General features: G+C 43.3%; 1 protein-coding gene across 2 annotated transcripts in view; it reads left to right on the plus strand.

Annotated features, from left to right (window-relative positions):
• Positions 1-1385: 1385 nt before the first annotated feature.
• LOC104926509 (nuclear factor of activated T-cells, cytoplasmic 1) overlaps positions 1386-22493 on the plus strand; it is a 58888-nt gene continuing 37780 nt past the window's right edge. The window contains exons 1-6 of one of the 2 annotated variants that reach the window (XM_019269200.2): positions 1386-1934; positions 5346-6471; positions 8369-8528; positions 17135-17337; positions 19985-20157; positions 21148-21288. In XM_019269200.2, the coding sequence (XP_019124745.2) occupies positions 1814-1934; positions 5346-6471; positions 8369-8528; positions 17135-17337; positions 19985-20157; positions 21148-21288 (1924 nt within the window). In that variant the 5' untranslated portion in view covers positions 1386-1813. Of the gene's footprint in view, positions 1935-3916; positions 4122-5345; positions 6472-8368; positions 8529-17134; positions 17338-19984; positions 20158-21147; positions 21289-22493 lie in introns of those variants that run through there. The other variant, XM_010740379.3, reaches the window with a different exon arrangement.

The following is a 22493-nucleotide window of genomic DNA, read 5'->3' on the forward strand; positions in this document are numbered from 1 at the left end:
AGTGGTATTTTATTATTACCTATGGTATTTTATTGCTCACTCGTGTATGTGCTTAAATAACACATAACCATTGCAAACATGTGTGCATTTAAAAATATGTACACATTATTGCAATGTGTATGTGTTATTTAATTTCAATGTGTCAGCCAGATCTTATACATATATATTGTGTTATCAGCCAACCAAACCTCCCACTGTTTTCACCCTTCCGTATCAGTTTATGATAACACAGTCTTAAAATGGGAACGATTACTTTGATAAATGGTAATAGAAGTGCAATTAAGGAAATATGCTGAAAAGTGAACCTCAGTATTTTCCTTTAACATATGCAAAACACAAGACTTTGAGGCCGCAGATCCACTGGGGACGTACTCGATACAAAGTAGTGGAAATCAGAGAGGCGGAACACGGTGTGTTTGTGCTGTCAGTGGTTCGGGATAGTTATTTTAGGCGAAGCTGTGAAACCGTATTTCCCTCAAACACGAGGAAAACACATTTGGAAATGAAATTTGATAGCATTTGAGTTTTGATTTTAATCACAGGGATACGCTGAACGTTGGAATAATGCTAATGATTGTATAATAACACAATTGCCAACGCTGACGAGGAAGGCCATTACATTACAGTCATATCAGTAGATGTACTGCAATATGATACTATGTTGTTCATAGGAGAGCCCCCCCAAAAAATCCACATCCACCCCTTCCTCTATAGGGGAGTCAAAGGTCAGAATCAGCTACAGAAAAACATGCAGAAGAATAATAGTAAGAGTTATAGTAACAGGCAAACTATCATTTATTAGTATTTCTGGATGTGTTAATCAGATGTATTGATATTCCTATGAGAAATGAGTGGAGGAATAATGTTTAACCATATGATTTCACCCATAAAATTTAGTGTCAACATGTACTGTGGTTATTAAAGACAATTTTAGCATTTACAATTTACAACTGAGCCAATTCTATTTAATGAGGAGGTGTGGGCTCAATGAAAAGCTCCTGTTGAGATTGTTCTGTTATTTTCATTGTCAATATTTATCCACAAAAGTGGATCAATGTCCAGAAATAGGGATTTCAATCAACTCAAGGTAGAAAAATAATGAATATTATTTATTCGTGGTTTCACTGATAACTCAGGGACTTTTGCATTTGTTGTGACCAATTTTAATTATTTTGAAAATGTAACTTAATATTTGTACCAAGTGGACAGTTTGTAAAAATAAAATCGTCACTAGAAATAAACTTTGGGGAAGGGTCTCTCTCTCTCTCTCTCTCTCTCTCTCTCGCACACACGCATACCCCACCACACGTACACATATCTCGCACAACACCTCCCACCTCCACTAACGGGATCCCAGGGTAGACAACATCAGGCGGTCCAGGAGGTTGCAGGAGCCGGTCGCGTCATCCTTGGATGGGCGGCGCACTGACGGGAGGACGGAGGGTTTTCCACATTTAAAAGCACCGGAGCCGGCCCCTTTGACAAACCGCGCTGCGTCATCGACCTGGGGAGACTCTTGAAAAACCTTCACTGAAGCTTACAGAGAGCCAAACTCACCTCAACCACGGTCCCCTTTAGCAGCCTTACCTGCGCCGGTCTCCAGATTCAACAGCACATAGATTTCCCCCCTCCGGTTCATCTGGTGCGCACAGTCAGTCACACCGCGCCGTGGCTCCAAGTTACACACTCGCTTTGCTTTAACTTTACTGCGAATTATGCTTTTATTTGATGGTGTATGAAGTGATCTAGCGCTTGCAATATTATCATCGGCGTTGCTTGTCCCAGTCTCAAGAAAGTCAGCATCGCTTGTTGAATGCAGGATACCTTCTGCCTCAGCGTCAGTCCCAAGTTCAGCTTTGGAGCAACAGCCGGTAAGGAGCGAGAACTCCAGTTTCTCACCTCTCTCGCCGCCGATATGAAGTCTGCAGAAGAAGGTAAAATATTTAAGTTTGATTTCATGTTTTAACCAGCGCTCAAATATGAATTTCCTGTGTGCTGTATGTTTGTAAGTGTGCTGACACCGGGTGCTGAGGCTGTATGAAAATGTTATTACAGTGAAAAAGGGCTGTCAGTTTTTATGAGCAGCAATATAATTATATTTTTGCAAAGATAAATAAATACACCAATATATTGGCTCAAATTTGAGCAACTGAAAAATATATTCTTATTTGGTTTGGTCAGCCGTAACCAACTATTAATTTTAAGGACACATATGTGAATTTATCCCCTGGTGTGACAGTTGCTTTCCTATAGATGTCACCAAATAAATGCCAGACACCTTCTGCTTGATCTTGAGCTCTGCATGAGGATCAAATTAGCACTCACTCAGATATACTTAGTGGCATTCACCCATTTCACATCCACACCATGAGGCGTCTCCAGCTGTCTTCGCAGGTGCCTCTCATCATGTGCAAAGAATGTTGATGGGCTCGCACTGGTGCTGTCACCTGCGCTCCTTTCGATAGAAAGCTTAAGGTAAAATTAAATCATATAAAAAGTGAGGAGACTATCGTTTCTCCCAATGTCCAGTGAGGTCAGAGGTCAGAGGTCAGCCATAGAACGGCAACATCAGGGGCTGTCCAAGATTGTGTGGCTTGTTAAGAGATACTTTAATTTGGAGGATGATTTAGTTTTGGTTTATCATTTAAAGGGACGTCCTGTTTTCTTTTCTTTCTTTCTTTTTAAGCTCTTTGACTCGGCATTAATGGTAGCAAAATTTGATTTGGTCCATCAGAAGTCATTGATAGTCTGTCTCTGTTCATTTACAGAGTCTTTCAGGGCTGATGTCATTGGCTTTTTGTGGATTTTGGGAATTTCATTTTGTCTTTGAGGTTTCAGATGGACGGGTGCGGGCTGTATTATTATTCATTTCAGTGCCTCAGTCCTAGGCTTTATAATTGGTAACAGACGTGTGTGTGTGTATGTGTGTGTGTGTGTGTGAGAGAGAGAGAGTGAGTGAGAGAGAGAGAGAAAGAGAGAGAGAGAGAGAGAGAGAGAGAGAGACTGTGTGTGTGTGTGTGTNGAGAGAGAGAGAGAGAGAGAGAGCTGTGATTTGCATTCACAGATGCCATGTAGCTTTTTTGACAAGGAGTCGTGCCTAACCACACACCGCTTCAGCAGTATGCCGAGAGCTATATTATTATCACACATATACTACATAAACTCAGACATATAGACACGCATATGCAAGCCATACACACACACACACACACACACACACACACACACACACTCTACGTGTGTTTTGCCATAGCCCACGATCAGCCATGTGCGTTAAAGTGGCCCCAGGGTTCTTAGTTCCAGAGGTTGCAGATGACTTCTGTGGGCGACCACCTATCTCTCCCTGAGGTCCCGTCAGTCTGAGCCCAGCCTAGACCACAATCCCCGTGGATAAACCCCATCCATTCTTTAGTCACGCTGGTTTGGTTGTGGGTAGAGAGTGTTTTGATCGTGATAGCATAATTGAGAAAGATTGTGGCGGACAGAAAGAGCATGCTATAATCTGTGTGATAGTCAGTGTTTTCAAATTAACTCTGCTTACACCGCATTTTGAATGCACTGCAAACAATTGCAGAGGCTGTGCCTTGGGTGAAAGAGTGAGTCATCTTTATTATATTTTTCTTTGATTTGATTTTTTTTTTTTTTCAGTTTTGGCCAACAAATTATGATCTGCTATGATTTTGTTAGTTCAGCAGATGTGACGCGTGTGACCCGGAAACGGCAAGTTTCAAGATCATGCAGCACACAAGAGTGAAAGCCCCAGTGTGTTTGCGTAGGTGTAAGAATAAGTCAAGTATGTTGCAGCATAGTGTACTGATTGCACACATTCAAACGGGGGAAAAAATGATAACAGCTGCAACCTTAAGCAGAGTTAGTCAGGCCTGAAGTAAGGAGGTGTGTCACACATGGAGTGGGCAGGAGGTTATTATCTGTTCGGTACTAGAAAAGGGTTTACCAGAGGAGAAAAGCATCAGAGACTGAGCTGAAGGCACACTAGTTTTATGGTGAAACTTAGTGTATAAGAACTGAGGAGGAGATGAGTTTCCAGCATGAAGAGCAAGAGTTTGATTTCAGCTATGTGTTTGAGTACAGCCAAGATGTCCAGAAAGAACCTGAGACAGGTGGGTACTCAAGAGTAATGAAGGGCTTCTTTTCTTCTGCTGTGTGACCTGTTTATTGCACACCGTGATGGGACTGTTGTGTACTGGAATAAATGCGAAATGATTTCAAATGTCAGTTCTGTGCAAAAAGACTGTGTAAGAGTCTGGCATTCTGTTTAACCAAACATAAGACAGCAATTTTTTTTTATTATACTTCTATATTAAGGTCTCTGTTTTGTGAGTAATATGTTTCTGAGAAGGAAAACAAGATATGATTTTCTATAATATGCTTGGATATTATGTTCAGTGCTGGCTATGTATAAGAGGTGTCCTAGGCTTCTCTCAACTTGTGTTATATTGAACTTGTATGATCGCATAATCACCTCTGAAAATAGATTCTCATAAACTAATTTTAGACTCGCCTACCCACATATTATGCGGTGTGTGACAGATTCATCATTTCATGTGATCTACAGCATTGTGGTTAACAAATATAGCACACTGCATCAAGAGGGAAATGCCCTTCACTGGGTTTCAGACTGAATGGCATAAATTCTTTTGACCACTTTTACCCTCATTGACATTATTAATAAATTGCAGATGTGAGGTTTACAACTGTTGACACAGCAGCCAGCCGATACAAGGCTAACTAAAGAGGCATATCTGCCAGGCTACATGTGCCTCCACTGATTGAGCTTGTATGTCATTGCACTTGTCTGCTTGTGATTTCCGCGCGCGCTTGCTTGTGCATGCCCTTTGTACGTGTACTACGGTGCATCTGTGTGTAACGCTGCAGCAAACTCTCTTTGACTTAATCACAAGCTCAGAGCGATGCGAGAGTGCTGTCAGTTTTCCACAGGGGAGGGCCTAATTCACTCAGTGAGTGATGCAATCAATCAAATAAAGCATCCATCAGCGCTGCTGGAGGAATTCCTGTAGAGTACATATGACAGCAGGGAGTGCCAAATAGAGCCTTAGATGAACTGATCAAACAAACAGAGTGGCTGTGCAACTCGCGACTACACAGCAACCACATACAGTAACTGCTTTGAGATGATTGCTAAGTTTCTCCAGATGTTTATAAAAGAGGGAGGCAGTCATTCACTGCAAGACATATTGGTAAGATTTGTGTGGAGGCATTGTTCTAAAATGTAATCAGTTAATTACCCCATAATGTAATGGTTCTGTGGTATGTTGTCATATATTATACTTCTATATACTTAAAATATACTTCTTTCTTTTCAGATGCATACAGCTACACACCAAATGTCAGCTTGTCCCTTCCACTGGGTATGGGCAACCCCTGTCTGGCCACCCAGTACCACACCTTACAGTCCAGCCCAGTTATTTCAGTTTCCTCTTGCCACCAAACAGGCTACAGCCTGCAGAATGATAACCATGCACCATCAAACTATTACCTGCCCCATGGCCTGAGACCCAATGGGGCCCCAGCTCTGGAAAGCCCTCGTATTGAGATCACTGCCTACAGCCAGTATCCTGAAGATGAGGTGGAAGAGAGCAACAGTGAGGACCACATCATCAAACGAGGCGTTAACTCTATTGTGACGCTGACACTACCCAATGCTGATGGCTACCGTGATCCCAGCTGTCTCAGCCCCGCAAGTAGCATTTCCTCTCGTAGCTGTAACTCCGAGGCGTCCTCCTATGAATCCAGCTTCTACAACTACGACAACTCCCCACAGAACTCCCCCTGGCAGTCTCCCTGCGTTTCTCCCAGAGGCTCATCCTCCCTCCTGTCCTGCCCACATGCTAGCGGCCCTGCAGCTTCCCCTCACCATTCACCCTCCACCTCCCCTCAGATAGGAGCAGTGGCCGAGGAAGGCTGGCCAGCACAACCTCGTGGCTCCAGGCCTAACTCTCCTTCCTGCAGCGGAGGCAGTGGAGGCAGCGGAGGCAATGGCGGCGGCGGCGGTGGAGGCGGCGGCGGCATGGGGAAGAGAAAGTACAGCTTCAATGGCACCTACCGTCAGACATCCTGCTCCCCCATCCAGTCACCCACCCCATCCCCACATGGCTCACCCAGGGTTAGCATCACAGATGACAACTGGCTCGCTAACACCAACCAATACACCAACTCTGCCATTGTGGCTGCCATCAACGCCCTAACCACAGATGGAGTGGTAGACATGGGGGAAGGAATCCCAATCAAGACTCGGAAAACCATGCTAGACCACTCATCTTCCATGAGCTTAAAGGTGGAGCCTGGTGGTGAATTGCTATGTCCTGATGGAGAGCTCTGCCATGAGGACTACCCCTCCCGCCTGGCCCTCAAAAAGGAGAACTATTGTGGAGGGTTCCTGGATGTGCCCCAGCATCCGTACTCCTGGTCTAAACCCAAGCCTTACCTCAGGTGGGTGGAGTTGCACCAGAAACTCAGTAGTACTGTAAAAAAGATGAAACACTTGAACAAGTTAATGTAAAACCAACCCAGTAGTCTTGCCTCTAAATTGCCTTGTGAAGACAATGAAGCTCACACATGTGTTTACTTATGTAGACAGATTTATGCTTTCTAGCATTCTGTCTAAGGACCGCTTCAGACTGTGCAAAGGAAAAACAATTCTCCCACTAATCATCATTACTTAACCCCGTTGTTGTCTTTTCATTTCCACATTTAGCGTTGTTTATTTATTGCAAGGACATGTTTGTTTTAGGTTTTAATCTTCAAAGGCTGTATCAAAAAGGCAAAAATCCAAAAAATTGCATGCTTTGCACTTCTGAAAGAGCTCTCTTTGAAGATCAAAATATTTCATAAATCATATTTCACAGGAAGGAGTTGCTCAGCGTGTGCCACTGTTTCTATAGCAACCCACACACAAACATAAGAACGCATATAGACACAATGACATGCACGCAGTCGCACACATTTACACATGCACTCAGCTATATAATTGATTTTGGACTTTTGAGTAAGGTAAGCCTTTTCAATTTCAGTTGTGTCCCCCTTGGCATTTTTTTCCTAGCTAATAACACACTTTCCTGTCGGAAATCAAGTGTTTGATTAAGATAGTGAGCAACAGGAAGTAATGGTGACAGGCCTGGCTGAAGGGGAAGCAGTCTGGGGGTTAATCAGCCGGCTCGCTGCTCTGGTCTGTCGCGCCATCAGCCCATCTCTCTCTGTGTAGCTAGCCTGATGTCATGCACAGACTGGACAGATAAAGCCCTGCGGGGGGAAATCAGTTCGTTTTGGGTCAACAAACAGCCCGCAAGTTCCACAAAGATGCCAGAGATTGGTTTCAGTCGAGCCACCCTTCAGGTCAGGGGTTTGCGTTTACCAGGCATCCGGCATAGAGAAATATTGTCTTGCACATGTTTGTTTTGGTTTAGATATCTCCACGGTGTTCACATGGGAAGCTCTGACTCTCCATCTCGAGAACAATGATGTTAAGGAACGCCAGCTGTAGCTCTGAGAAAGAGATATCACGCTCTAATGTAGGGTGTGCTGCTGACCTTATTCCATTGTATAACTCCATTGTCTTTAATACTAGTGTAATGGGCCGTGCTTTAAAATGTTGCGGTTATCAAGTCGGAATGGATAATAATTATATCAAAGGAAATACCAATTTCCAGATTTGTTTTTCGTGCCCTAAAAAATACCTCTCATCCCACTGTCACTTCCTTAATTCCCTGTGTCTGTTTCCACCTGTCACACAATAATGCAAAACACACTGCTCTCTAACCCATGTCATATTCATCTCTCATTTATTTTTCATAAAAAGGTCAACTAATTATTACCCAGGCCCACGGAATTACGGACGTCAACGAATGACATCAATTGATTAGATTATAGACCATGATGAAATGGAGAAGGATCAAGCCAGTTGGATTACAATAAAGTGTCCGAATTTGAGGCTAATTTAAAGCAACTTTAGAAGTTTCTGATTTAGACTTCCTTGGCAATGACGGAACTGTGGAAAAAAATGCAACCCCACAGATCCTTTGGCAAATCAAATGTGACTACAGTCTTAAATATGGAATAGACTGTACTCGAGAAAAAAACAAAACAAATTAGTTAAAATAGTAAATCAATCTGTTTTTATTCCAAGAAACCTGGAAATGTAAAACACAGCACTTCCTGTTTTTTGGGAAAGAATAACCAGGCATTGGGTGTCGAGCACAGAAACTGTAAATCTTTCTGTTATACGTATTATGTTATATCAATCAGCAGCAGAGTAAAAAAACAGACGTTTCGTGTATTGTTATTTCATCCTAAAAATATGTCATGTAAAAAATGTGTTATGTTATTGCAGCCCATCTCTGCCAGCTCTTGACTGGCAGCTTCCATCCTGCTCCGGCCCGTACAACCTACAGATCGAGGTGCAGCCAAAGTCCCACCACAGGGCCCACTATGAGACTGAAGGCAGCCGAGGGGCGGTGAAGGCGCTGTCTGGTGGCCACCCTGTAGTACAGGTATGTCTCAAACACTATTTTAGCCAGCAAATGTTTTTTGAATCAGATCTTTAAGATTTACTGATGTTTCCCAGAGACAAGGCCAGCTTTGTGTGTTTAAACTAGGTAATAATTTGCTGTCATTACAGCATAAGTGGTAACACGTAGACAAGTGCATGCTGATTAATGGCACTTATTTTCTGTCCAACAACAAGCTAGTGACATGGACGTTTGGCTGTTGCTGACTTTATGACAGCATGTAGTCACACAGCAGCCATGACATTTCTTTCATTAGTCTAGGCTGACAGGTTCTTGCTATTCCTTTTTTATTATTATTAAAAAACAAGCTTAGTTTAATTCTGAACTATGTGATTCCCTGTCAAACAATATATTGCTGATTATTTTGGAGAAATAACTAAAAACAATCAAGTCAAGTCAATTATTTAAAAACTGTTCAGTATATCATTACATTATCCTTGCAAACCTCAAAACCTTCAAGCCTTCTTTGTGACTTGTGCTTGCAGTCCACGTGTTTCTGTATGTGCTTTATACTCTGTGTTATTAATGTTCCCTAAAGCTGTGAGTCAATCTACCGCTGCAAAAGTTCGAACCTGGCGAGCAGCAGTGCATGCTGACTCAATTAGTATAGAGCAGGACCATCGCCTCTCACTATTGTACTTGGCGTACACTTAAAGAGCACACGTCAGTCTCACCAGCAGCACAGCACAGAGCTCCTTTTTCTGCTACACTGTCATCATACCACACTGACATATTGGTTTACCCAGGGTGGGGATCCAGTGTGTGTGTGTGTGCTCTTAAGGTTAAAAGTACTTTAAAATTTGCTTCTGATGCTGTCAATTTAAAATAAAATTTAGTAACTAATAATAATTACAGGAGCATTCACTGCTGATGATTTAGTTACAGAATTTCAGGCAGCAGACGTTCTATTTATTACGTGGCCAAAACAAACGCTGCACCTTGAGAAAACATTTTTTGACCAGGGCATTTTCAAGTCGGTGGTCCATCCTTGTCAAACGCGTAGCATTACACAATGTAAGCCCCAAGGCCGTTTTGTAAATAGATGTTGTCAGCACATCCTGGTCTGCTCAACGTCAAACGCACTTGACAGCTGTTGGCCAACGTGGTGTTATAAACAGGCCTGTCAACCTACAGGTTTTCTCTGTAAATACAGGTAATTATTCCCCTTCATTACAAACCTTTGTATATCAACATGCGGGTGAATCAAGCACCTCCCTGTGAGGCTGACCAGACTCAGCCTGCCATGGACAGCTGTGGCTGGCAGGTGAGACTGGTTTTAATACAGTTTACACCACTTTCTGACTCACTGCAGGGGCCAGCGCAAAAAGTCATGAGTAAGCGCCCTGTGTCTTTGCATACACGGTGTTGTCCAGTTTTAGATTGATGGCTTGGGTTGTTTATTTCATACTACACAGGCACCGGTTTATTGCCAACTTTGCAAGGATGTTTTCAAGTCTTACTGTGTATGTGGAGCAATTATTAGTAAGTAGTAGTCATGGAGAAAATATGATGACAGCTGCTTTACCGTCACACCTCCCCCCTACTTGCATAGCTCACACTTTACTCTTACTTTTTTTGGTGAGAAATGATTTATGCCTCTGATATTGCATGTGCAGTCAATTGGTATATCTTGAGGGTTTCTTAACAGTGGAAACCACTGGAAGCATGGCAGCTGGCAGAAAGATAAATCTATAAGGATTATGCAATCATGTGTACATGCTAGCGGGTAAAATACGGAAGAAGAACATGTGCTGGCGGATGGTGTTATCTTTAGGGGGGTTTTTTTTTGCACAGTTTGGGGAACAAAATCTATATGTCTTCTAACTCTCTCTTAGTCTTTCTTGTGTTGTGCGAAATTGTGTTGTTGTAATCTTGGAGGATAGGGCACGATGTAGTCCCCAGTGCCCTGTGGTAATGAGTGGCAGGCACTGGATGGGTGAGGTGCAGTCAAGGAGAATGAGTCAATAATGACACGGGGACATGGGTGTAGGAAGCAGCTAAGGAAGTGTCTGTGTGTAGGTGTGTGTGTGTGTGTGTGTGTGTGTGTGTGTGTGTGTGTGTGTGTGTACTAAGGACTGGAGCGAGTAGAGAGAAAAAGAGAGAAGGGGCAGAGGGAGTCACCAGGCAGCTGGGGCTTGGCGGCCCCTGGAGATGCTCTGTATCCTGCTGATTAGGGCCTGGGTGGCCCTGAGGTTGGCTGAGCATGGCGCTGGTGGGGTTGTTGTGGTGGTGGGAAGGCGGGTGGATAAGAGTCAGAATCCCGGCACCCATCGGACCTCACCTCCCTTTTCCATGCACCGGTGCCTCCCTTTTTCCCTAGGGGGCCCTGAGGATGTCACTCCTTGTGAACCGCTCATCCTTCAACCATCTCCCAAACCCACAGCAGCAGGCCTACCTCGGTTGAAGCCCAATCATCCACGGCTCTATTGTTTTTTTAGCTCATGGATGATCAGACACAGGCGCTATGACTGATGGTGACATGTGTGTTGGAAAGTCACAGCGGATGAAACGACAGCAAGATGAAAAACATGAAGGGATACACTGTTTCTACAGCTTGCGATGTGCTCTGGGGAGGCAGCAACTGACAGAGAGTCAAACCAAGATGCTCAACTGCTCATTTACTGTTGTTTTCTTGTTATTCAATAACAAGCGGAGGAGTTTTCTTCACAAAAACACAGAAAAGTTCAGCATCTATAAGCTCTGACATCATCCCAAGCTGCATCAGATCAACCAACACCACATTCAGTGCTCGCCACCACACAGGATGGAGAGATTGTGGGATGGGTGGGTGGAGAGAATGGAGTGTCTGTACTCCAGCCGCACACCGATGAAAACCTCTAGATTATGGGTTACCTCGACTCATTACCTCTCTGCTGCTTGCACCGACTCTGGGCTTCCCATTCCAAATCTTAGCGATTTATTCTGGACTCGCGCTCCATCCTTCCCTCCCTTCCTCCGCATCCGCAGCCTTTTAACCCCCTCTCTCTCTCGATTGGTCTACTTTGTGACCCCCGTGACTGCTTTTCCACTTTATTTACTGCAGCAGACCACAGCGCCATTAAGGGGATATAGGGTACTCTATCGGCTCCTCTCACACTGTTCCAGACGCTCCCCTCTCTCACCACAGCTATGCCAAACGTCTACAGGATGATGATGAGCTCAGGAAACAAAAACAACCTGGTCTACCTACAAGTCAGAATACCACTACGGCATTGACTGATGGGTTTTTCCAGAAGGGAGCGGTGGTAAAATGGTGGAACTGTGTTGAATTATTTTCATTGAGAATATTGTGACTGAGGACATGACCTGGCTTTGGTCTAAAATGTGGGTTCACTTGAAGATGTTGCATAGGCTTTCAGGATCAAACTTACAGGAAACACACAGACATCCGCCAGGCCCTTAGTAACAGTAGACAGCAACACCTGCGAAGTATTAAACCTATTGCTCAGCACGCGGCCAGTCCTGCATATGGCTAGTTCATATAGGATAATGACTGGCCTATAGGGCTTTCCCCCTCACGCATAGAAACGCTCTCTCACTCAGTCTCTCATTAAGTCCAAAGCAGCAACAGACATGGTGTAATTTCAGCAGGATGTGGCCATCATCCCTATTAACATGTGCGTGACTTAATACCCATCTCCCTTCCTCTGCAACTATATGTAATGCACTTCAAATTTGCAGTATGTTTCCGCCACTGGCGACATAAAAGACCTTGGCAAACATGTGCTCGGTTCTTCGCATATGCGTTTTCACCTTGGGATCTGGTGCTTGCTGGCTGCGTAATGTCTCAAAAGAAAACCATGATCCACAGCACCCTATAGCTGCTAATTGCTCATTAAATCTACTGCCGCCTCTTGTTTGATATTCAAAAGGTTTAGTGTACCCTGTAGTGCTGTCAGGGCTTAGTCAGGGCTGTTATTCGTAGCCCAAAGGGGTATTTATGCCACTCTTAAATTGCGGTTCTCCATCTGCGGGGCTTCCCTTACACTGGTATTGGGCTACCACTAATTACCAGTTAATAGCAACTGGAAAAAATTGAGCGAAATTTGCATCATTTTCACTGGTTTGAGGTGATAACCAGACAGCCCGCAGATTTATGAGGTAAGACACTAGTGGGTAGTCGTGCTACTGGGGGGGCAAGGCAGTCGCCTGTGCATCATCTTACTCAAATTCTCTGTAGGTTTGGATGATGTTTCTTATGGCAGGCTGTGCTGCTAACAAAGTAATTCTCTTTATATGGAATTTGGACCCTTGCTGGTCTAGACATGGGCTAGTGCTTGAAACTATGCCCTCAATGACATAACACCAAAGTACTCGGTTCAACAAAAACTTTGAGGGATATAGCTGTTTGGTTGCTTATAAAAGGAGCAGCTTTTGGAGGCTACGGGAATGCAGCACATTAAAGGATCGCATATGTTGCCTTATGCATTCAATATGAGGCACTGGAGACATTAGCAGGGCAGGAGGGTGATGGAGTAAAGTCTGGAAGGAGAGACAACTTGGATGAGTGTACATTTAATTGGGTACAGCAGAGGCTGGCTGTGGGACTGTCAGCACTTGACAGAGAGAGGGGAGCGTGATAATGGGAAAAAGCCTGAATCTGCTGTTGTATTTCTCCTCCCCTGCTTCAGTCCCCCCCCCTCCTCCTTCTCCTCCTCCTCCTCCTCCTCCTCCTCTGCTGCTTCTTCCAGGCGTCTTCTCCCTCTCCTTTCCCCAATTCTCTCCGCCACGTGGACCTCTACGAGTCATGACATTTCTCCAGGCGGTGATGAAATCACTGCGGAGGGATAGAAGGCAGCCCACTGCAGGCCTGTAGAGTGTATTCACACTCAATTTCTAGCCAGGCCAGACACATCTAATTTACCAGCAAGTCATTATTAAACATTACATGTTCAAATCCTTTCCTTGAACTATTGAGGCCAGATGCAGACGGCATTGAGAGTGTCACTATTACTTAAGAAATTGAGCGATAAAATGTGCTATGAAAATATATATTAATCAGCTGAAAAAACACCTTCTATCATTATTTTATCACAACTGATTTTCATTGAGTGAAGCAGAGAAAATTAAGAAAAAAGAGGGTCCTCCCAAGGACTGCAACTTTCTACACTGATGATGAATCTGTAAGTCCAAAGGGGCTTGTGGATGAATTGTGGAAAATGTATGGGATGCACCCTCCTCTCCCTTTTCAGCTCGACACCCCTCCACATCATCACAACTGACCCAGACAAAACAGCTGCACACAATTACACAATTAATGCATCAGCTGCCATATCCACAATGTTTTACTTGAACCTCAGCTATCAAAAATGGCTTGTGCAACAGTGGCTTGCGGTAGGAGGTGTAAATGGATCTAGCTGACACAGTGGCAGAAGTTGGCACCCCGAAACAGCTGCAAATCAAGCCTGGATTCAAACTCGGTTTAGATTATCTCAAAATAAATATACAGTACGCGTGCCAGATAGGCTGCAGTTACAGCTAGAGAAGCTCATCTGGTCAAAATTAGCTGCTCTCTGGTCCAACTTCACGGGCTGAATTAGACACAAATACAAAGATGAGGTCACAGGTGTGTGTGAAGCCTCTGTCATCAGCCCACACATTTACATTTATGTTACTATCTCGATTAGCTTACTATCTCCCATCTTTGAGAATAAGATGAAGAAGTAAGTTTTGCGCTCTGTTTGTGGTGTGCATTCGAGTGAGCATCGCAAGAGATAGGCAGAAGCTAAAGGAGGGGGTCAGGGAGCACATATGGTAAAAGAATCGGGGGAGGTCGCCCAGGGGGGACTAGACCGCCTTCCTTTGCTGCTGGGAAGACCAGCGTCACTGAGAGGACTACCTGACCTCATTAATCACTTCCTCTCCTCCATGAGGTCACCACGGCTTTGAGTGTGGACGCCACCGTCATTGTGCGCTACTGCAAGACGAGTGAAGGGATAAAGACCCCCTCCCTCCCCTCTCTACTGCCTCTCTCGCGGGCCTCCTCACAGCCACGTGGCAGCTGAGGTAATGGTTGGAGGTCACGGAGAAATCCAAAGAAGTCTAAGAGGCAAAAGTGACAGACGACACGGCTTTGTAGCGCGGCTGTCTGCGTTTTATTAAATCATAAGGGGACGTCATGCAATTTAACGCTCCGGTGTTTCAGATTTGTACCTCATGCTCTACCATAGTGCTCTCACGAGTCAATACACAAGTAACTGGTAGCATGTGTGGCTATGGATAATTACCTCTGGTGACACCATAAGTAAAATATAACAAGCGGAGCGGGGTCTGCTGGTGAGATCACCACATAGATGAAGTGGTCCCTTGGGATGCCAAAACTTCAAGAAGCTCCTGACCTCGGCCTAACTCACTGATGACTAGCATGTGTGACTAGCTCACAGGTCAAGACAGCTGCTAGAGACACTATGTGGAGCTGGAGAGAAAAATAGGACGATTGGAAATGGAGATGAATGACAGCCTTAGATTTACCACTCCCTTTGCAGTCCCTTGATATCTGAATCAAAGAGCAAAGCCAAATAATCACTGGTGCTGAGATTATTGAAACATATGGCTATAAACTCCACTCTAATGACCAGTCATATTCTATTTTCATTCAACATAATTAAAACTGTAAATTCTTTAACTGTGAAGAAAAAGAACACATCCTCTGCCTTGTCCCAAGTCCAAAAAATCTGTCATCGAGCACAGACAAAAGGCATTTAATCCTCAGGATTATTATTAGGCCAGACAACCTTTACTACAGAAACCAGACAAATTTGTTCTCAAATCAAAGGTGTCCATGACACTGAAGCACTAATTTCCACAGAATTTTAATGACGTAGCTCTCCAGTCCTCCACCGACCGTCCTCTTCCTCACACCCCTCCCATCCCTGACCGCCCTCAGAAAGGTAATTATAAACCCATTAATCAGATTATGTCATAGGTTACATGTGGTCTACATTTTGTTATATGACTCAGTCTGTTAGATAAACAACAGGGGTCTTTTATTCCATTTGACGGTACCACTGTTTTCATGGAGCTAAAAGAAAATTGGTCCGAAGCGATGCGGTGGTGTGTGCTGCGGTACTTGACCAATTTGTGGGATTTTTCAGATGGCCGTGGCTTGGCGAGCCCTGGTCTAGAGTAAGTGATCCTTCATAGTAAATGTCACACGCGGTCAAGTAGCCACCTGGGTGGATCCACGGAGGTCCACATTATTAGAAGTTAGTCCTCTCAGTTTTCTTATGGTTTGAACCAGATGGATTCTGCATTTTCTGATGGTTTTCAGGTTGGAGAGATTCACCACACCAACATCCGCCCGTATGACTATACTGTATGACCACTTTGCGTATCCTGGGAGGTCTGCAGTGTAAGACTCAGTTCCACCAGAAATCCACATTTGGTTGGCAAATTATTCTGGTCAGAAATCACTCATAAAGTATCAGTTGTCCTTCACCACACTTTGGAATTTGCAACCCTGTCTGTGTGTTCATATTTTTGAGCCATTACACACTTACAAATCATCAAATGTTACACTGTCAGAAAATTATCCAGGGATGCTGAATGTAAATTGGCAGCTACAGTTTATATTTGAAGTGTCGTTAACCCCAAAGTCAACAGTACTTTTCAAACTATGCATGGCGATGGAGTTTTTCTTCTCTTTTTTGAAAAGATTTGATCTTTTTATTACTTGAGCAGTAGCAGCTAATGGAGGTCTTCTAGAGGAAGTGGTAGTTGTTTGAAGTGGTGGTTCTGATACAGGAGTCTCTTTCATCACAGTGGGAAACAGTCTCTGAGCTTTAATGGAAATCATAATGCATGTTCATAACTGCCCAAAGGCAAAGGGGCTGGATTCCGTCTGCATGCCAAGCTCCATGAAGGTTTTTGCCATTATTTTATTTAAGTGTAAAGTTCCCTGAATTTGACAACTACTGTACCTTTGTGAAATATGTATGTTCATATTTTACTTTAAAGTAGCCTACAGTTTGTGTTAATTGTCCAAATGTAAAAAAAAATATTTTATCCCATAGTTGCAGGCTATATTTATACAGGGAAATTGGTATTAGCCAAATCATCAGTTTCATAAACTTTATAGACTGTGTGCATTGCATCTTGAGGCAGACCTGAGATGATTGCCCTGATTTCTTATTTTGTCTCTGTAAGGGTCACTTTCCACTGAGTCACTGTCGACTGCTTGCCTCTCTCCAGGCACTTTTTTAATAGCAGCAGTGCGATTTTAATGAACAGTGAAGTGATGGCAAGCCAGCCCCTCCATCAGCCCCCATGTCTCTGTACCCAGGAGATCCCTACCCAAGACAGACATCAGAAACATCAAAAAAGGTTTTTTTCTTTCCACCCTACCCTAAAGGAATGTAGAAGTAGCTCAAAAAGAACACCAGACCACTGAAATAAGGTCTCAAACTCAAAAAACAAAAGGAGCTGATTTTTGCAGCCCCTCTACCATGTTAAGAGCTATCATTAAAGCCCCCTTTAACTATCAGTAGCCGATGTGTTCAATCTCTATTTCCTAAATGAGGGGTTGCCTGAGTTGGGGGTCTTAAAACCTGATGTTGCCTCTCACCTGGGTCCCTTTGTTCTCTCGCCAGCTTTATGGCTACATGGAAAGCGAGCCGCTCACCCTGCAGCTGTTCATAGGGACCGCAGACGACCGCCTCCTGCGACCACATGCCTTCTACCAGGTCCACCGCATCACCGGCAAAACCGTCTCCACCGCCAGCCATGAAGTCATGCAATCCAACACCAAAATTCTGGAGATCCCTCTGCTGCCTGAAAACAACATGAGAGCCATGTGAGTGCACTTAGAGCCCCATAAGTCACCTATCAATGTTTTTCTTTCCACATTTGACAGTGGTAACCCCTACTTTAAAATACACCCACAAAAACATACACACACTTATCTCTCTCTGCACCTTTCTGTTTGCTTTAGCTCTACAAACAGAATGCTTGATGATAGGTACTGTACAGGACACACTTCTAAATAGTCCTTCATAAACAGAATGCTTTCAACCAAAGAAATGCATGATTTCCAAGGAAGTAAAAGAAGTACTCAGTGTTGACACACTGAGTACTTATGGATGACTTAATTCTGACCAATGTGTGCAGGGCGTGCAGTTGAAACTAGAAGCCTTCATGGAATGCTTTGCAAAAGTAATATCTTAAAAAGAACAAAAAGTCTAGAGCCATGAAATGTTAAGAGTCCCATGGCCCACCAGAATGATGTAGTCCCATTATATTAGACTTGTCTAATATTTGCCAGCTAACGTTAGTGTTTGCCATAAGATGAGCTAGCTAACAAGCTAATTTTCTCTGTCACTTGGGGTGGCTGCCTGCCTCATTACGAGTCCTGGTGGTCTATGAGCTCAGTCAGACATATGTCACTTTGTGAAAGTGAAAGTGTGCTTCGAATCACATGGAGTACTCCCCTAAATATAAACTGGATTCAAAAACATTAGCATCCGCTTGCTAGGCTGAGGTGAATCAGCCTTGGTTTCTTTCATCCTCCCTCCAGACTTGCTCTAATCCAAGGGGCTGTGCTCTGCACTGTGTCCAGGCAATATAGCTCCTGTCCTGGGGCTCCACTCAGACTAGGCAGCACTGAATTTTTTTGGACTTGGGCCCAGAACTCTGTGTTATGGATAAAACCACTGTATCCGAACATAGGTTACATAAGGCCGTTACCTCTTACTTCACCTCAAGTTCATTCTTCACTGTTTCAAATTTGAATATTTTGTTAAAGGAATCAGTAATGACTTCATGCATGTCTATGGTGTTAGGACACATCCTCATGTTTGTTTGAATGCTGGAGAAATGCACGATATTTATAGGACATTAGAGTTTCCTGACTGGACAGTGGCCCTCTACGGTTGGATGATTTTAACATTCGTACTGCTTTACAATATCATTTCCAACAATACCGCAATATCCCTTATATTGTATCATATTTAGGGGCGCCCCTAAATTGACTTGACTTAACGTGTCCCTCAGGATGAATATGATATTACAAAAAGTATTCAAGAGGAAGTTTCCTTTCCCCTTTGTCGTCAGCACACGCTAAAAAGAAGAGGAGTGAAAGTTCTCTATCTCTCTCTCTACCAAGTATCTGAAAGGTCAAAGACGAAGAAAACCCTGTAACTGTCTCTTTCCACTGAACTGTTTAACAGTTATCTTGATAATGCAGCATCCATCTCTTTGCTCTCGTGCCAGCAATCATTTGCTCACTGTGTGGGATGCAGACAGTCAAGAGCTACAGTCAAACTTTCAGACAGTTTCAATCTGTATTTCTTTCCTATTCCGGGAAAATTCATCTCATACGCATAAAGTATGAGAATAGCTTTCATCTAGTGTAAACAGTTCCTTGGTGAAGATTTATCTCCCCTACATCTCAGGTTATAGGCTGTGAAAACTGACTACAAACTCACCCACAGCGTCCATCATTTTGGGTTTGTTTAAAAACTCTATGCATGACAGAACATGTACAACATGTGTGGCTGATAAGGAGTGAGTAGTCAGCATAACATGTTATTTTTTCTGATTTATCCAAACCAAAGTCAAGGGGAGAAAAGACTTGGTATAAAACCTGACATTTACCATGTTCCAGGAATAGTGCCCAAAAAGCTACCATGTAAAATAATTGAAATGCCAAACCAGGTCCCATTCGTATTCCCTCACTTTTTTACCAGCCACAATAGTTTTATTTAAATTAATAAAAGGCCATGTCTGAAAATGAATGCCCTTTTTCCACTAAGAGAAGGAAAAGAAAATTCACCTCCTTACCCCCAAAATTGTGAAATGAAAAAATAAAGACAGGCAGCTGACTAAAGGGTCTGCTGCTACACGTGGCAATGATTAACAGAGGTCTAAACCCTAAATGTATGATGTGTAAGGCTTGGAGGGATGGGAGAGGCTTGGTGTTCTCAGATAGCAATAAAGTGACTTTGTGTATACTGTCTGCTGCTGATGGTGGATTCCTCCAGAGAACTGCTAATTCTTGGACCACTGTGACCCTTTAAAACTGCGATGTGAAGTCATTAATGTCCAACTCTGTCTTTGATGACATGCTGGATTAATAATGACACGGTCATGCTCCAGTGAACCTCCAGTGCATGATCTGTAACACCAGCGGGAACTTCACCGCGGGTCTTAATCCGCAGCAACTCGGCTCAATGTCTCAGCTGAAGCAACCAGAGTCAAGGAATCAACTCTGCTCCCATTTCAGCTTTTGTTCATTCAGAACTTTCTGTAGTATCATGTGTGTATTCACATGTGAGTATTCACTGTGTAATAGCAGAGAATGGAGGGATTAATGCTTTCTATGTATAAGCAATACGATCTGTCTTGAAACCAAATACACTAAACTCTACCTTTTTATCTTGTTATGTATAATATCATCTTTGAAATATGCTGTTAAATTTCGCCCTTTCCTGCCTCTGTCCCAGAATTGATTGTGCAGGGATCCTGAAGCTGCGTAATTCCGACATTGAGCTTCGCAAAGGGGAAACAGACATCGGACGTAAGAACACGCGTGTAAGATTGGTGTTTCGAGTGCACATCAACCAGCCCAACGGCAGGACAGTGTCCCTACAGACTACTTCAAACCCCATTGAATGCTGTAAGTCACACACACGAACACACACACACACAGAAATAAACTCACAATCTGGCACGCCTTTTCTCTTGGCTCACTTAAGCAAAAGGTGGCATCTATTGTTGTAATCCAATAAACTAAGCTACTATTTTATTACCTACTGGAGCAAATTCAGTGCCTCTGCACCCAATAAGCTTTATGTGATCAAAGTAATTTGCCAAAGCAATAGATGCATTGTACATGATGCCAGACACACGTGTTATCTATCTCAATTCCCAGTTTATGACTGAATGCCCAAGTTATTGTGGTAAGACTACCCCATTAGCACAGGTTCCACAAAGGTCATTTGCCAGCCCCAGTTTTGGCATGGTGGAGTGAGCACATTGAAAGAAACCTCTGTTTTCTTTGTTATTCATTTGTGTATATAGGTGTGATGTTATTTGCACCCAAGGAAGCCAATTAAAGTTAGATGGTGAGACAGAGCTGGCATTATAGTTTATGATCCAAAGTGGATTTTAATTCGAGTTGGTTCATCATTACAGAGAAAGTTTAAGTGCTTAAGCTGACTCCTATTCTAAAATTATACAATGGGATAATAGATGAAATGCACAGCTACGTACGTGATGATAAGTATATGTGTCTCTGGCTGTGAATCTCGTCGCCGAATCCCAGAGGCTAAAGGTGACTAGCTAGCCACATTAATAGAAAGCAGAGACAGGTGGTTGGCTGTAAGCTACTTAATGGAAAATAATGAGTAAGGATCTGACCATGAAAATATTGTTTTGTCCGCCTCAATGTCATTTAAAGAGCAGCTGTTGGCTGAAAACCTCTTAGTTAGGGGTCATGAAATCATCATAATAAAGTTGATAAGCCTGTTTTTCTAACCAAGAACTGCTGTTTTACTGGCTGCATGCTGGGCTTGCTGCTTTTTGGAGTGGATGGAGATCAGGCAGTAAGCTTATGTGAGCTTACACACTGTATTGAGATGTGTATCTGTGTGTTTCCCTCCAACAGCCCAGCGCTCAGCTCAGGAGCTTCCCTTGGTGGAGAAGCAGAGTTTAGATAGTTACTCTGTCACTGGAGGCAAAATGATGCTCTTGAGTGGCCTCAACTTCCTCCCCGACTCCAAGGTGGTGTTTGTGGAGAAGGCTCAGGGTAAGCAGCCATCACCAGACCAATGTTTACTGCCTCTCAATTTCCCCTCTTAATATCTCTTTCAAATGTCTCTCTCCCTCCCTGCCTCCGTCCCGTTTCCTCACTGTCTCCTCCCGTCAAAATAGAGCAGGCCTTGCCAGAGAGCCACATGTGGTGTGCATTAAGCCACTATATTTTTAACCAAAGCGTATTTACATTTGCTGAAGTTTCCATTGCCTGTTCATTGGTGCTTGCCACAAGTTAAGGAATGAATCACAACCAGGGCATGTGCAACGTCTCTTTCTCTCACTTTCCCTCTCTCCCTCGCTGTCTCTCCCTCCCTCACTCCCTTTGCTTTTGACATTTAACCCTCTCGTTTACTTTCACTACTGTAGCTCCCTCTTTGATGTATCCTAGAGGATACTCACCCCCGGCCACATGTCACTGTCTGAGTCATGGTGAAAAGGCTATTCCCTTCTCTTTTTTTTTTTTTGTCCAGATTTTTTGGCCATGCATTTCCTCTCTCTGTGGGAGGGAGCAATAATTAAAATACCACTGATCAAGTTTGCAAGTCAATGAGCATTTCCTCAATGCACTAAATCAAACCAAAGGTCAAGCACAGTGACACCTCTAAATTCTGTTGAAATACAATGCTGTTGTTTATAATGATGATGAGTAACAAGATAGAAAGGGTGGGGGAGGCAGAAAATGGATGATTCTTATCTCTCATGGTTTCCAAAGATTTATTTGGTCATAGATTTTTAAATTCCTGGTGATGTTTTAGTTTAAGAATCCACTGGTTACACATAAAAATGCTCATCCCCCTTTCACACCAAACCAAACATTTTTCCCTTCCTAGACCGAGGTCACCAGGAGGTTTTCAGGGTATTGTACAATGCATAACTTTTGTTAAACAACACAGCTCTTCGGCCATTTATTGTCTACCTCAAAATGTATAAATCGCTGACAAAAACATTTACAAGTAAATACATTTTAAATAGTCCATCTTGACGTCTTTTCCAGAGAAAAAGTTAGCAAACGCAACCAAATGAAAGAATCATTTTCAACGTTTGATCATCTGGATGAGTGCTGCGTCGAACCATTCAGTGGAAAATTATATTCTTAAATCATCATATTATGTGCAGTACAAAAGGAAATTTCACTTTCCACTTCTCCCAAATCACATTTCAATTATTTACTTGTCTCTGCTTGAACGCACCAACAGT

This window comes from Larimichthys crocea, chromosome XIII (assembly GCF_000972845.2).
Source record: "Larimichthys crocea isolate SSNF chromosome XIII, L_crocea_2.0, whole genome shotgun sequence".
Taxonomy (NCBI): domain Eukaryota; kingdom Metazoa; phylum Chordata; class Actinopteri; family Sciaenidae; genus Larimichthys; species Larimichthys crocea.